Source organism: Rhamphochromis sp. 'chilingali', assembly GCF_963969265.1.
Source record: "Rhamphochromis sp. 'chilingali' genome assembly, chromosome: 15".
NCBI lineage: Eukaryota > Metazoa > Chordata > Actinopteri > Cichliformes > Cichlidae > Rhamphochromis > Rhamphochromis sp. 'chilingali'.
The window spans coordinates 13,063,105-13,079,185 of record NC_137942.1 but is presented as its reverse complement, the minus strand read 5'-3'; the positions used below and the strand labels follow the sequence as shown (position 1 = coordinate 13,079,185).

The 16,081-nt window shown below is 38.4% G+C and overlaps 1 protein-coding gene across 1 annotated transcript in view; it reads right to left on the bottom strand.

Annotated features, from left to right (window-relative positions):
• The window catches only part of LOC308412313 (immunoglobulin lambda-1 light chain-like), a gene marked incomplete at its 5' end in the record, with an annotated part of 40,418 nt that extends 32,018 nt beyond the window's left edge, over positions 1-8,400 (bottom strand). Inside the window, 3 exons of the mRNA XM_080906568.1 lie at positions 3,953-4,099; positions 8,071-8,266; positions 8,361-8,400. Of these exons, the coding sequence (XP_080762694.1) occupies positions 3,953-4,099; positions 8,071-8,266; positions 8,361-8,400 (383 nt within the window). The remainder of the gene's footprint in view (positions 1-3,952; positions 4,100-8,070; positions 8,267-8,360) is intronic.
• Positions 8,401-16,081: the final 7,681 nt, after the last annotated feature.

Genomic DNA, 16,081 nt, shown 5'->3' with positions numbered 1-16,081 from the left:
ATTGTTCTGAGTTAATTTCAGTTACGGATGTATCAGTGACGTAAATGATATATTGGTCATAATCGGGAGGCTGTTACATTTTTATTTATTTTTTTTACTTGTTTTGACTTGTCTTTCTGGGGCGATGAACTTTGCAGAAGGTAGAAAGATTTCTTTTTGGGTTTTTTTTGTGCATTTGTTAGCAAGAAGAGGCAGTCGCTTATTAAGCTTAACGCAGGAATGCTTTACAAACATTCAGAGATGGACTTACACACTTGCTTTACTTCTCTCGGGGATAACTTTGTCGGAGATGAAATGCCAGGTTGCTAGCGAAGCTCCAAATGCTATCCAGACCACCGACAGGTCCCGCATGCCACAGCCGCTCTATCACGTGATGCATACTGCTCCGACGTGCTAACATTCTGAGGTGAGTTACGGCATGTTGCAAGTTTTGCGAGGTGATTTCGTGATATTTAATGGATCGGATTACATTTTTTATTTTTCTCCGATATCCGATCCAGTAATTTAGGTCAGTATCGGACCGATACCGATACGTAATATCGGATCGGTCCATCTCTAATTTATATAATGTCAATACTATCAAATTTATTCTGATTTATGTTTATTTATGTTCTTAGGGCTGCGCTCTTCTGGACAGAGATCTCTGATGTTGTTCCTGGGATCTGCTGGAGCCGCTCACCTAGCTTGGGAGTCACCAAACCGAGTGTTCCAATTACCACTGGGACCACTGTTACCTTAACCCTCCACATCTTCTCGAGCTCTTCTCTGAGCCTTTGGTATTTCTCAAGCTTCTCGTGCTCCTTTTTCCTGATGCTGTGCAGGGTGTACCCTGCCTCTCGCCCTATGACAGCTGGGATAGGCTCCAGCGCCCCCCGCGACCCTGAAAAGGATAAGCGGAAGCAAATGGATGGATGGATGGATGAATTTCAAATAAGCTCAATGTTTGTTTATTGTGCTTTAGTTATTTGTTGGCATTAGTTTATTTGTAAAATGATCCCATGCAATACAATTCTACTGTACTGCATTCTTTTTTGTTATTTTTATTCATCAGTCATCAACAACAAAGTTTGTTTTGTTTGTTTGGGGAATGTATTTTTTCGATCTGTTAGTTTTTGCAAATAAAAAAACTTTTAGTTTTTGTAATTTCTATTTCGGATAACAGAGAAGCATATTTTTAACATAACTGCTGTGTACTGTAAACAATCGCTTTCAAGCACATTCACAGATCATTACGTTGTGGTTTATGAGCACTAGTGCTAATCATTTAAACAAGTAAATGGCCTGCATTTGTATAGCGCTTTTCTAGTCCCTAAGGACCCCAAAGCGCTTCACACTACATTCAGTCATTCACACACTGGCGATAGCAAGCTACATTGTAGCCACAGCTGCCCTGGGACGCACTGACAGAGGCGGACACTGGCGCCACCGGGCCCTCTGACCACCACCAGTAGGCAAACATGGGGTTAGTATCTTGCCCAAGGATATTTGGCATGCAGCCAGGAGGCAGCCTGGGATCAAACCACCAACCATCTGATTAGTGGCTGACCTGCTCTGCCACCTGAGCTACAGCCACCCAATAGTAAAATACTTAAAACACATTCAAGTATTCTTGACAGAATTGCAGTGTGCAGAAAAGACACTGAGTAAATACTGTATATTTCCTTCCCATGAGTATTATGTCAGTCAGTTTGATCGTCATCATTTTTACAAATGATAGAAAAATATATACCATAATAATACAATAGCTACAATAAATCACACCGTGTTCTTAAAAATGGTTGTAAAAGAATCAAACATTTATCACTAGTGTCCTTATCCTCACACTTCTATATTTTCCTTCTGCCTTAAAAATATGTTTCTGAATAATCAAAACTAAATGTAAATGAAGATGGTGTAGAAGCTCTAAACTAGCTTCAGTATAGCTTTATATATATTTTTTAAACTGCATGTTAACTACACTTTTTTTTAAATGATAAGTTAAACTGCTGTTGGACAGTTAGACCTGTGAGTAGTGTCTATAAAATTTCTGTTATTAAGAATAGCTTGCAGCAACATATAATACTATATGTTGGATAGTTTGGTTTATGTGATCTGTTCGGGCTGATGTGAGTAAATGAGATGTACATATTTCAGTGCTTTCCTCTTTATGCCTTTAATAATGAAGATTAAAAAGGATTTAAAAATGGAGGATTTAGTGTTTAATAGCACATTACAGGGTTTCTTTTATGGGTCTTTTTTTTTTTGCATGTGAAAGTTTCTAAAAAAGCAGAAGTACTAATGAGGAGGTTTTTGTCACTGTCTAAATCACTGTGGTACAGCTGCACTGGCAGAGTCATCCCATGTCTGACAGTAATACACTGCAGAGTCTCCTGTCTCTGCTCGCTTGATAATGAACTGGTAATCAATGTTTGATGAGGACTTAGAGTTGAATCTGTCTGAGGAGAATCCTGTTCCAAAGCTGGGTGAGCTGCTAGAATGATAAAATCTTAGAACATACTGAGGAACCGTTCCAGGAACTTGTTTATACCATCTAACAGAATTCCCATCATCTCTCTCTATGTTACAGTTGAGAACAACTTCTTGACCTGGAGAAACTGTGTGGACAGCAGGTGTTTGGGTCAACACAATCACTGCATCAACATCTGCCAGGAAACACAGAAAAAATAGAAGTTTAAAGTTTAGCTCTAAATATGGACTAAAAAATGGAATAAGAAGATCTTACATGTTAGAGCAGTGATGAGAGTGCAGAAGGTCCACAGCATGTTGTCAGTGTGAGGTGTAAATGATCTTTACTGTTTAGAGATGTGAGTAGGAGAAGAGAGCTGGAGCTTATAAAGAGGAGAGGCAAACTAAAGGAGGAGGAGATTAAAGAAAACTACTTTCACTCATAGATTAAATGATTCATGAGCAGTTTCACATTGTTGTTCATTGTTGTTTCCGATTCATATTCATCATTCATGCTCAAGTCTGTCATAAAATAATATTCTTGAAAAAGTTGTTGTAGCTGTTAGTGTGGCTCTCATTTTGGCCTTCTGTTGCTGTAGCCCATCTGCTTCAAGGTCAGATGTACGGTGCTCCCAAACATGCTCTTCTGCATAGCTTGTTTTGAAACATTGCACCAAAAACTGCTGCTCGCTGGATATTTTCTCATTTGAGTCCTCCATCCCTGTAAACCCTAGAGATGGTTGTGCAAAAAAATAATCCCGGTACATTAACAGTGTCTGAAATACTCACGCCAGTCTGTCTAACAACAATAACCATCTCACATTTAGTTATCTTTCTTCTTTATTCTGATGAACGGTTTGAACTTCTGCAGTCTGTCTTGACTATATCTAGATATGTACATTGCTAGCTTCAAGTTACTAGATATTAGATATTTGGATCACTATAATAAGCACTGGAACAGGTGTCCCTAATAAAGTGGTTGTTGAATTTATGTACCGTGACTGTACTGGACTATACATTAGTTGGTGCCACGTTCTCAGTTTTTTTATATTTTCTTTGCCTGCTTTCTGATGCATAGAGTTTCATGAGTAACAATTTGCTTTTCTCCATTACATTAGTTATGTAACGTTTCCAAAAGTTCCTTCATATTTTATTTCTAAAAAATGTTTGCACTACATTAGACCTGCATTAATGCAGAACTGTTTCCAAAGTTAGTAATGTTTTGAGAATTTTTTTTTTTTTTTGATGACTCTGTCTTTATAGGGTGGTGAAAGTTTTACATTTATTCATTATCATGTTTTTTAGAACTGATTGGAAAGTGCTATGACTTTTCTCCTTTGAGAAATGAGCAAAAATTGTTTGAGAAAAACTGCAACACATTATCTGCAGTTGGTGGGTTAACACTGAGTTGCTTGATCTCTCAGTTATCAGGATGTGGAAGAGTGTCAAAAAGCAGAAGTATTAGTGAGGAAGTTTTTGTCACAGTGTAAATCACTGTGATGCGTACTCATTAACAGAGCTGTCCCATGTCTTACAGTAATAGACTGCAGAGTCTCCCTCCTCCACATTGTTGATGATCAAACGATAATCTGATGTTGACTGATGAGTGGATGTGAATTTTGGAGCAGAGAACCCAGAGCCATACTTTGGAGAACTAGAGTCATAACGAAAATACAGCACATACTGAGGAACTCCTCCTGGAGTCTGTTTATACCACCGAGCACCACTATCAGTAACAGTCCCCAGGTTACAGTCCATGGTGGCTGTCTCTCCTTTCCTTACTGATAAAATAGGTTTCTGTGTCACCACCGTCACACCGCTCACACCTGCAAACAACAATAAGACATGGAGTCATATGAAGCACACTGATATGTGAATCCAGCACCTAAACTAAGATTAGTCTGAAGTATAAATAGGTCTCATACATGTTAGAGCAGCGATGAGAACACAGAGAGTCACCAGCATGTTGACAGTATGAGCTGAGAATGGACTTAGAAAGAGATTGCACTGTCTAAGTACGATGAAGAGAGGAGGTGTGAACCATTTAATATATAACTGAAACTCAGAGAGACTGACAGGAGGAGGAGCTTTAATATTACTTTGTTAATGTCCTTTAGCTGTATTGTTGATGCTATAACAATTACTTTTTTAAAATTATGGATTAGTGTCTTAGTATGTTTGGACAAACACAGAGCAGTATCTAGCCAACCGCCTATGTTTGACCAACTTAAAATTAATGAAATATTTCTAGGTGTGGGCAGCACATTCTTGATACTAAAAAGATGGAGCAATAGATTTAAAATTAGGACACAGTATAAATGTATGAACTTTGAGCAGACAAAAAAACAATAATATAAATAAAGAGTTGTTATCAAATAAAATAGCACAAACATATGAATGTTTTTTTTCATGTTTCACTAATTACAAGACAGAATAGTCAAAGTGCTATGCCTTACTACAGATCAATGGCATTATTACATAATCCAAACCACTAAAACGCCAGAACTTTTCCTTGAAGTTTCATGAAAGTGGAATGGTTAATGTAGTAGAATATTTTATAAAATATCACTTTATTTAGAAATACATACCCATATAGAAAAGAAATAGTAAAAACTTGCATAAGATGTGGCCTACTTCATATAGTGAATCATATAAGGCTTATATGATTAGTCATGAAAGTGGCCACTTTCTCATTACTTTCATATATTGTATTAATAAGTATCCAAAACATACAAGTTTCATTTATAAATTTTTTCAAGGGATCTTATATCTGTTTTCACTCTTGCTTTTCATACAAGTTTCACACAAGACAGATACAAGATAAGATTTATATATATCTTTTCCATATGGGTAACAACTGAACACAGGGTCCATACAGTATGTACACAAAAAAATTAGCTAATAGAGTCCCAGCTTATATTGTCACCAAGTTGTTTTATTTTCATGAGCAGTTACAGAACCAAAAAGAACGGCTAATCAGTAGATATGGGAGAGGCCCAGCCAACTGGTTGACACTGAAATTTAATTTGGCCTGTCCTCCTGCTTACTTTACTAAGTCATAATAGACTTGAGTAGAATCATTTAATTGATAGCTTAGCTTGATCCACTTGAGGTTGAGGAGTTACACTGAACTCCTCTGGAACCAATATCAATAACCATATACAGTCTGACCTTAATTCACTCATCAATACCTCAGGATGTATAATGTAATTTATCAGCTTTATTAAATGTAATGTAGAGAATATTTACAGAAAAATATGTCAAGCTTGGATAATTATTGAAAATAAAATGTGTGTGGACAGGTGAAATTGTATATTTAAAGAGAAAAATCATTTAATGTCTACGCTTTTCCTAATTAGAATAGTTTAAACATGTAGAGTGTTACAGAGTGCTGACACTTCTTCATTTACATGTACTGTAAATGTAAATAATAAATGAACTCTTGCAGGTGCATCCTGGGAAAAAGGGGATGAAGAAGTAAAGAAGTAATGCTTCACTGACTGACGATGCAAATTAATTCAGGGTCAGAAACATTTAGTTTCACCGTAACTTTGACCTTTATACATTTAAACCTATAAACCCTTGCTCACTAGTGTACAGTTTGTATATTACATAGTGGCAACACATGTTCTTCAAACTGTCATGACACAAGTCTTTCTAACAAAAATCTCTTCAAGCGGCTGGCCCAGGCTGTGAGTCGTCGCTTGGCAGTTTCCAAGCCTCAGGTATGGACAGGTTCCTGTACTTCTTAGGCACCTTCTTCATCGCACCTTTCTGCAACTCCACTAACCTCCCTCAGTGCTACCTTGATGTTAGCCTTTAGCCTGCTTCTCCATGGAGGGTACTGCCCCTTGTGGCTGTTCAACTTGTAGATCAGCTTGTTAGTCTCGGTAATGGTAGCTGTAGGTATTGCCCGTAGTGCTGCATTAACATCATCTAGCAGACCTTCTGAGGGTACTTCACGTAGTCTTGGTAACTGGCTACAGGGGATCGAGGTTTCAAACTTGGCCATGATCCTATCTTTCAAGTCAGTTCCTCTCACACTGAACGATCCTTCTCCTATCGCGCTTGGGGCTTGGTACCCAATCTTGGGTGGGGGTGATGATATCTCGCCCCTGACCTGGCGTCCTGGCTCCCCATTGCCATAGCATTTATGTTGTACTTCATCAATCTCTAGCTGTGATAGCAGTCCCTTCTTTCAAATGTTGGAACACTGAGCTGCTAGTTGTTTCGCCGTCATTTTGGATGTTGGGTATGGAAGAATCCATAGGTCCCTCATCCTATTCATGTAACCCCTACCACCAGGGTTACATGGTTGCATACTAGCATTACAACAACCCTATTTTTGTCTCTTGCCCACCGATGCCTTCTTGTCAGGGTGCCCTGGTTCCTCAACACACTGATTTTATGTTTTTTGTCTGATTTTACATCAGATGTGTTAAGTATGTCAAAATGAAAAAAAAAATAACAGTAAATTCAGACATGTGAGGTTGTGGTGAAAAGAGCAATACCAAACAAGGCAAGATAAATAGTTTTTAAAGGTGAAATATAGAGGTAAAACCAAAAGTAGTCAAAAACAGCCAATTACATCCTTTTTTTCTTCACTGAGCTGGGTCACATTCTCAGTTAGAGACTTGACCGAGTCCCACAGTGAGGCATTTTCAGCAGTGAGTGTTCCAGCGGTGCCTGCCGGGGAACTTCTCTAGGAAGATGGCATCTCGTTCTTGGCTGGGGAAGAGGAACTCTCAGCCTTCCTCAGGTCTACAGTATTTAGGCACCCGTCAATGTATCCCTGGAAAGCATCTCCTTGCTGTCCTTCGGGGTGTTGGAAATGATTTTGCCATCTGTCAAATGTTTGGTGTAAATTAAGCTTCAAAAAGTGTTTGTTTAATTCTGAGCCACCGTTCATTTTTTTTTTCTGTCAAGTACAGTAAGTCTGTCATCACTACAGCATTTTCGTTCTGCTCCTACACATGGTCTTTCATGACTTTATATAAGATGGTGCTGTTGCCACAGTAGAGAAAATCCTTCCAACATGTACCATTTTCATTTACAGGTGTAAATGATGTCTCTTTCAATCGTTGCAGCATGTCACTGCTCAGTGGCACAGAGTCATGTGAGCATGGTGCAACTAAACACAGAACAACATGTTGTGCTTTGCCCTTCCTCGGCATGTGCAGGGGATGGGCAAAGCGTGCCTGCATGAGAAGACCAGACAAAGGAAAAGGAAAGGATGAAAGTAAAGTATCAATACTATTGATATCAGATCAATCTGCCGACCCCTTGTCTGTGTATTATTTGATGCGTAGTGTAGTTAGTAAAAGTGGAAATAAATAAGTGAAAATCAAAAACAGCAATTTTTTGTTTGTAAATTCATTATATGCAGCTGGAGATATTACACTGAGTATACTTGACAGCGCTGTGATCAGTATAGAGTCTAAAAAAGCAGAAGGAAAAGTAAGAGGTTTTTGTCACAGTGTAAATCACTGTGATACATCCTCTTTGGCAGAGCCGTCCCATGTCTCACAGTAATAGACTGCAGAGTCTCCCTCCTCCACATTCTTGATGATCAAACGATAATCTGTTGTTGACTGATGAGTGGATGTGAATTTTGGTGAGGAGAACCCAGAGCCATAGGTTGGAGAACTAAAGTCATGACGAAACTTCAGCACATACTGAGGAACTCCTCCTGGAATTTGTTTATACCACCGAGCAGACTGGTCAGTAACAGTCCCCAGGTTACAGTCCATGGTGGCTGTCTCTCCTTTCCTCACTGATACAACAGGAGGTTTCTGTGTGAGCACCGTCACACCACTCACACCTGCAAACAACAAGAACACATGGAGTCAAGATAAACACCCTTACAGATGAATATAACATGAGGTCTAAGCTATACTGTAACTCAAACTCTTTACATGTTAGAGCAGTGATGAGAGCACAAAGAGTCACCAGCATGTTGTTGATTTGAGCAAAGAATTAAGAAGTGAAAGATTTGGAAGAGCTTTTTAACACAACTAATGGGAGGAGGAGCTGTTGGTTTTTGTTTGTTTGTATTTCATTGGTTACTTTCCTTTCTTCTTAATCATCCATCATTTTTTATAATTTATATATAATTTTTTAACTACTACTACTACTACTACTACTAATACTGATACTACTACTAATAATAATACATTGTTGTTATTATTATTATTATTATTATTATTATTATTATTACTATTATTATTGCTACTACTACTTCTATTATTATTAATATTTTAAACAAAAAGTGAGTAGTTTTCTGCTACCATTCTATGATTCTAGGACTGACCAAATTATATTACCTAAAACATTATAGGTGTGGACTGTTACATTCATTTCAGTATTTCTGTGTTTTGTTCCACACTGTGTGTTTGGGAATGTAATATGTTCAGATTTCACAAAAGCTGTGGTGTCACTTAGTTTGTTTTATTAGTTTTTTTTGTCACAGTATTCACCACTGTGTTATGTCCTCCCCAATAAAGTCTCTCCATGTTTCACAGTAACACTTTGCAGAGTCTCCTGCTTTTAACTGTTAATTATGTTAAATATCAACACTTCACCAGGTTCTTTTGATTCCTCATAGACATCCGATGGAAGACAACACACTGCTCAGTAAACCATTTTACACTTTATTCTCTTACACAATACTTCTAGAAGGGAGATGCATCCTGAATGACACGTTGCCGCAAATCTCAAAATGGTGACACACGCTTAACAGTTTTTATTCCAAGCTGGCCCATTCTAGTCTAAACAACAGCATTTCAGTAACTTTCCACTAAAACACAGTTCCCCATTATCTACTCTCTGCAGGCAAACGTGGGCGAATGTCTACTACATTTCTATCCCCTAAGGACACATAGTCTAATGTCTTTATTTTTCAGGGCCGTGTCCACTTAATACTACACTATATGATTTTATGGCATTTTGGTTAATATTAGATTAATATAAGGCTCAGCATTAAAGCACTTCAGGTAACTTCATTCTAACAATTAGCATCTGATTGTCCCCATTGAAATACTGTGTACATACTGAAGAGCTCTATCTGAGATTCTTCTTTAATCTCTTAATTCTGCAGCTAGGAAAAAAACACTATTTGTAGGTGGTGGGATCACAGTGAGTTTGTTTTTTATAAAAAAAAAAGTATCAAAAAGCAGAAGTATCTCTGTGGAGGTTTTTGTCCCAGTGTAATTCACTGTGATACGAACTCATCAACAGAGTCGTCATATGTCTTACAGTAATAGACTGCAGAGTCTCCCTCCTCTACGTTCTTGATGATCAAACTATAATCTGTTGTTGACTGATGAGTGGATGTGAATTTTGGAGAGGAGAACCCAGAGCCATAGGTTGGAGAACTATCGCCATGATGAAAATCCAGCACATACTGAGGAACTCCTCCTGGAATCTGTTTGTACCAATAGACATAGCTATCAACAGTCCCCAGGTTACAGTCCATGGTGGCTGTCTCTCCTTTCTTCACTGATAAAACAGGAGGTTTCTGTGTCAGCACTGTCACACCACTCACACCTGCAAACAACAAGAAGACATAAGGTCAAGAGTAACACACTGACAAATGAATATAAAATGGGGTTTAAGCTATACTGTAAGTAAGACTCTTTACATGTTAGACAAGTGATGATTGCACAGAGAGTCACCAGCATATTGTCAGTGTGGGCTAAGTATTCAGTGGAGAGATGGTGGTGGAGAGGTTATTTAATACAGCTAACAGGAGGCGGAGCTTTTTCTTTTTTTTTTGTCTTGCCTGTATTATTAGTACTATTACTGTCACGGTCCTGGGTCATTTTGACCCAGCATTTTCAGTTCTTACATTCCTTTGTATTATGGTTTGGTATTCTGATCCTTTTGTTATGCTTTGTTTATTAGTATTATTCTATGTTCTTTGTGAGGGGTTAGTTCTTGGGTTGTGTCAGTGCGTCTAGCTTTGCTCCCCGTGTCTCGTTAGCCCAAACCCTCTCAGCTGTGTCTCCCTCCTGTTTCTCATTCCTTGATGACTCCCTCAGTGTATTTAAGCCCAGTGTGTCCTTGTGTCAGTGTTGTGTCGTTAATGTCAGTTCACCCGCAACCTGCTGTGTGTTTTGTCTCCCGCTTTGGTTTAGTAGTTCTTTTCCAGTGTTTTAGTCCTTAGTTCCTCTGTCCAGAGTTTTGTTTGTCTTTTGGGGAGTTTAATTTAGTGAGGTTTTTCCCCAGCAATAAAGCTGCGCTTTAAGTTTTACTTCCGTGTCTGAGTCCTGCATTTTGGGTCCACTTCCCCTGCCTGCCTGCCACACTGCACATCATGACAATTACTATTATTGGTGCTGTTTTCCGCTTGTCTACTTAAGGCAGGCAAGATCATCCATTTTTTTTTCTATGTATTTGTTTGTTTGTTTCTTACATTGGAATGGTTACATTCTCCACGTCCTAAATGAAACAGGATTATGCTTGGTTATATTTGATCCTTTTTTTGTGCTTTATTCAGAATTTTCAATTATATGTAAAATTTTTGAAGCAATGTAAAGTAGACAATTTCAGCTTTAGCGCTATTCTCTGACATCAAAATTTATGGTTTCCACAAAAATCCAATCATCTAAATATTTAAAAATGAGATGAAACTGGCAGCACGGTGGCACGGTGGTTAGCACTGTTACCGCACAGCAAGAAGGTCCTGAGTTCAATTCCAACATCAGGCCGGGGTCTTTCTGTGTGGAGTTTGCATGTTCTCCCCGTGTTTGCGTGGGTTCCCTCCGGGTACTCCGGCTTCCTCCCACCGTCCAAAGACATGCAGCTTGTGGGGATAGGTTAATTGGATAATCTAAATTGTCACTAGGTGCGAATGAATGTGAGTGCGAATGGTTGTCTGTCCCTCTGTGTTGGCCCTGCGACAGACTGGCGACCTGTCCAGGGTGTACCCTGCCTCTCGCCCTATGACAGCTGGGATAGGCTCCAGTGCCCCCCGCGACCCTGAAAAGGATAAGCGGAAGCGAATGGATGGATGGATGGATGAAACTGTAAGATGAAAGAGAAATCTGCACATCTGCAGCCATTTCAATAGGAAGAGGTTGTTAGATAGAATGAGCACAATTAATAGATGAACAGAATTTAGATGGAGATATTTAGAGGAGTAAGTACAGATCTTGTTATTGAACTGCTGAAATCTTCATAAGTCAATGAGACCAGACTTATTGTAAAGGTGATGCCCAGTTGATGGTGAAGATCCAGTGAAAGCAAACTCTGAAAATACAGAAAATATCTACAGCAATTCAAAACTTTCAAGCTATTTTCCGCTTTTATAGATAGTTGATACTTTATAAATGAGATACTGAGGCCTGTAGGTGCATCCTGAAAAGAAGTTACAGACCTGGACTCAGTTTAGTCTTTCTTAACAGCACATGAGATGTGCAATCAGAGAAAAAATGTAAACAGTATTCAGCTAATTGTTTCAGGATGATCATAACTGAAGCATTTCCAGTAAGTAGCAGCTCTGTTTTAATTTATAGAAAGCTGATACTTCTTTATTTACATGAGGTTAGAAATGAGTTGCGGAAACTTGCAGGTGCATCCTGGGCAGGAAGAAACAGAAAAGGGTCGAGGTGATGCTTCACTAACTGAGTGTGAAGGGGGTTTTTTGTAACTAGCAAGTCTGCAACCAGCTTTTTAAACAAGTGAAACGTGTGCTTCATGTACAACAAATTATGAAATGATGCTCTCTAGTGTACAGATATTATTATAATATTTATTCATTCAATAATTGTGAGAATGGCTGAAAGACTTTCAAGAGTGATGTGATTACAGTTAAACTCCAAAGATAGAAAAGTATTTTCTTATTAAACTTTGCAATAATGCAGAAATGGTGCACATGTTGTATATTAAGCCTTTTAACTTGCTTTTATATGTAAATAACTGTAGTTTCTGTGACAGCACTAAATAGGTTGACAACAGAAATCAGCAGGTTGTCTTTGTGATAGTGATAATTCATATTTCCAGATGACATACAACTAGAGAACAGGAAGAAATTGTTCTCTATAATATGAATACTTTGGAAATGTAGTTCATCCAATTTAGGTCTTGGCAATTATATGTGCAGATTTCTTTCTAAAATTTGTTTCAATCCAAAAATTTAAACAGAATTGAGTGAGAACTTAATAAATCAGGTGATTACCTGAAGTTGAATCTTTCAAACAAGAAAAGAATCCATCAAAACTCTGCACAACTGTGGATCAAGGGTGTCCTGCAAACTCTTGGTCAATGCTGCCATCTGTCTCCTATTAGTGGAGGTGTTCTCCATCAGTTCTTTGCTGGCTTTAACCCAACTGAACAGCATTGGAAAGTAGTTGTACAACTGTTGAGCAAACAAAAAAATTCATTCAACACAAATTACCAGGTAATCAGATATGCTGTACTTGCATTTTTAATTACAGAAGACATTTGTATGACTAGACATGAACTCATTGCTAGATTAATACTCCTAAATATGATAAAGTTGCCAATCCTGAGATATCATTTTATTATTAGTTTTGGATTTAAGGAAAAGGAAAGTGAAATCATGTTGACGGGTATCAATTATATGGTGATATGGTTATGATTCTGCAAATATTTTGTGATGGCTAAATACTAGCGACCGACCAGTTGCTTTAACACCTGTTAAAGTGTTTCAAGAAGCTGGTTCCACACCACATCATGTCCTGCCTGCCACCCACACTCGGCCCACTCAGATGCAAAGCTAATAGATCAGCTGAAGGTGCCACTGTTACAATACTCCACACCACCAAAACAATAAGAAAACCCTGAAAAAAAAAAAACCTCCAAAAGGTTATAAGCATTGGGAACTACAGCAGGAACTATGAAGATGAAGAAAAGAAAAGGAAAAGGACAGTAAAAAGCAGGCACAAATGAAAAGACAAATTAGTCTTTAATCTAATTAGAAACATGTAAAGTATGCATTTTACTCTGTAATTCAGTCCACATTAAAGTCAAGATTTTCACCCCTAAAATAACCACTGCAAACTTATTACAATGTTACCGTCACTAACTGCCAAGTGACATCTGTGCTGTGGACAGGATGCACCTTTTTTTTAAACTAATTTCAAACCATCAGGTTTTAATGTTGTCGATAGAGGAAAAGAATCCAAAACAAGTCCAAAGGAATCAAAAATATATGCCAAATGGAGTCAGGAAATAAGTTGCCAGAAAGCACTAGAATATCCTCAGGGACACAGAGCCACATTACACACAGCAACAAACTTGCTGTGTGTAAAAAGACTTGACAAGGTGTCCTGAAACTTTTCGATGTGTCCCTGCTGCAACACACCTCAATAACACGAGTAGGTCATTAGTAAGACTCTATAGAACTTGACTTCATGCTGAGGTTGTAATTCACCCATTTGATTCATGTTACAGCAGCTCATGAGTTAATGAACATGGTGCAATAAAAGCACTTTTAGAAGTACATTTTTCAACGAGTCTTTACTTCACTTTAACTTACTTGAGTAGGGTTAGGGGTTGCTGCCTCAGCATGCAGCCATGTGAAGTTCAAAATGGCCAAGGGCCAAACCCCCTCAGTCATTGTAGGGCATTTCCCATCCATCACTAAGTGCTTCTCGACCTTCAGCACACCTATCCAAGTGGGACTGAAGACAAAACTTGTTAAATTCTCCTCAGCATACTGGACCTTTGTTTTCCAGGCCCTCCTGTCAGTAACAGCATGTTTACATGGATACCTGCAGAAGGAGAAGTTTGATCATGTTCAAGCAGTGACACACTTAGGGCTCCCCAAACCTCACTTTAACCGGTGACTACCCTACATTAATGTAACAGAAGGTTTAGTTACATTTCAAAGCCTGTACGTTTTCCACCTGAATCAGTACTTCAGATTTTGACTGGGTATTTTTTACACAAGTGTCTCTACTTCTATTTGCATAAAGAATGTCTGTACTTTCGCCGCCTCTGCATGAATGCAACACAGAAACACTTTTACACAAAGAAGGAACTGCGTTCACCTAAAGTGGTCATGAAACTTTCTAATAATAGGTCACAGAGTGCCACCTGGTGGCATAACACAGTATGCAACAACCAACTGCAGACAAAGTAGAACAGTATTATTTGCTACCCGAAACGCTGTAATACTAGGACCATAGGTCTAAAACAAACTACACTATAATCAGTGAGGTCAAGGACATGGACAACAAACTGTCATGGTGCCTCTGTCCCCTTTGTCTCCCTCTTGAGCACTCTACCTCTCCTCTGTTATCTGTGGGTGTGCTGGTCTATGTGCAATAGTGTGACTCATCCTAGTTTCCTGTCTTTTGTGTGCCACCCTGCTATCACCGATAACTTTATTGGAGACGCCACTAAAAGGAGTGGTTAAGCAATGGATTTAAAAAATAAATATATAAATGATATATATGTATGCATATAGCTGGCAACCTGGATTAAACCTGTAGAGAGAGACTTAACTGATATCTAAACACCAAATGAGTGACGAATGGTTCTGTTTAAATAACCAGCTAATGATAAAGTTCTAACTGAATGAGAAGAAGTGTATATATTGAATAATTTGTTCATTTAGAAATACAAATATATGATTAATACAGTGTGTTTAATGCAGACTTTATAAAATTGTTTGTTTGGTTTTTTGCAGCGTCCTATAAGTGAAGAACTTCAAGTCAGAGTGAAAGTTTTGTTTAGGAAATAGAAGTGCTCCTGACAGTGGACGTGCTTGTGTATGTGAGGGGAGAAGGAAGGATTAAATGATCTCAGACTGGAGAAAATGTTCTTTCTCTAAATGGTTCCGTTGTGTAGTGGGTGATGATGAGCCAAAAATGCAAGCATACCACTTCCTGACACAGCAGCTATATCAGTCATGTGATTATTTTATTTATTTATTTAGTTATTTTACAAAAAAAAATACACTCACCGATACAGGGTTTCACTCTTTGTGCTTGATACATACATGCACGAATGCCACTGTATTATTGGCCCTATCGTCACATTTACCTGTAAAGAAAACTTATCTTTGTCCTACTGTGTGCAGATAACTGTGGAGAAATCCTCTGAGAGTTCTGGAGAGACTTTCTGTGGAGAAGCTGAATCTGGGAGAGTCACTGAAACTTGGGAATTGGGATCATCACTGCTGTGGATTTTGTGTTTGGATTATTGTTGCACTACACTTAAATAAAATCAGTGCTTCGCCTGGTGACACGTTGACTGTGGTGGCTAATTAATGGTTACTAAAACATTCCCAGTCTGGGGCAATCTCATACATGTGGCTTATATTTCTTCATGTATTCTAAGTGAGAGGATGAGACCCACAGGTGCATCCTGGGCAGGAAGAGGTGGAGGAGTAGAGAGGTGATGCTTCACTGAAGTGTGAAGATTTGCAAGCTGCTGCACAACCAGCAGTTTAAACCAATTACATGTGTGCCTATGTATACTTAGAATTATCAAATGCTGCCACCTAGTAGACAAATATGATAAAGCATGCATTTTCAGAATTTTACTTATGTACTTTATGTATTTTATATTGATTATACGAATAAGACTACTTGCATAATTCAAAAATGATTAAATTAAATTCTCCTGTGTGTGTTCTCTTTACTAAATTTAACTGAATCTCTTCACT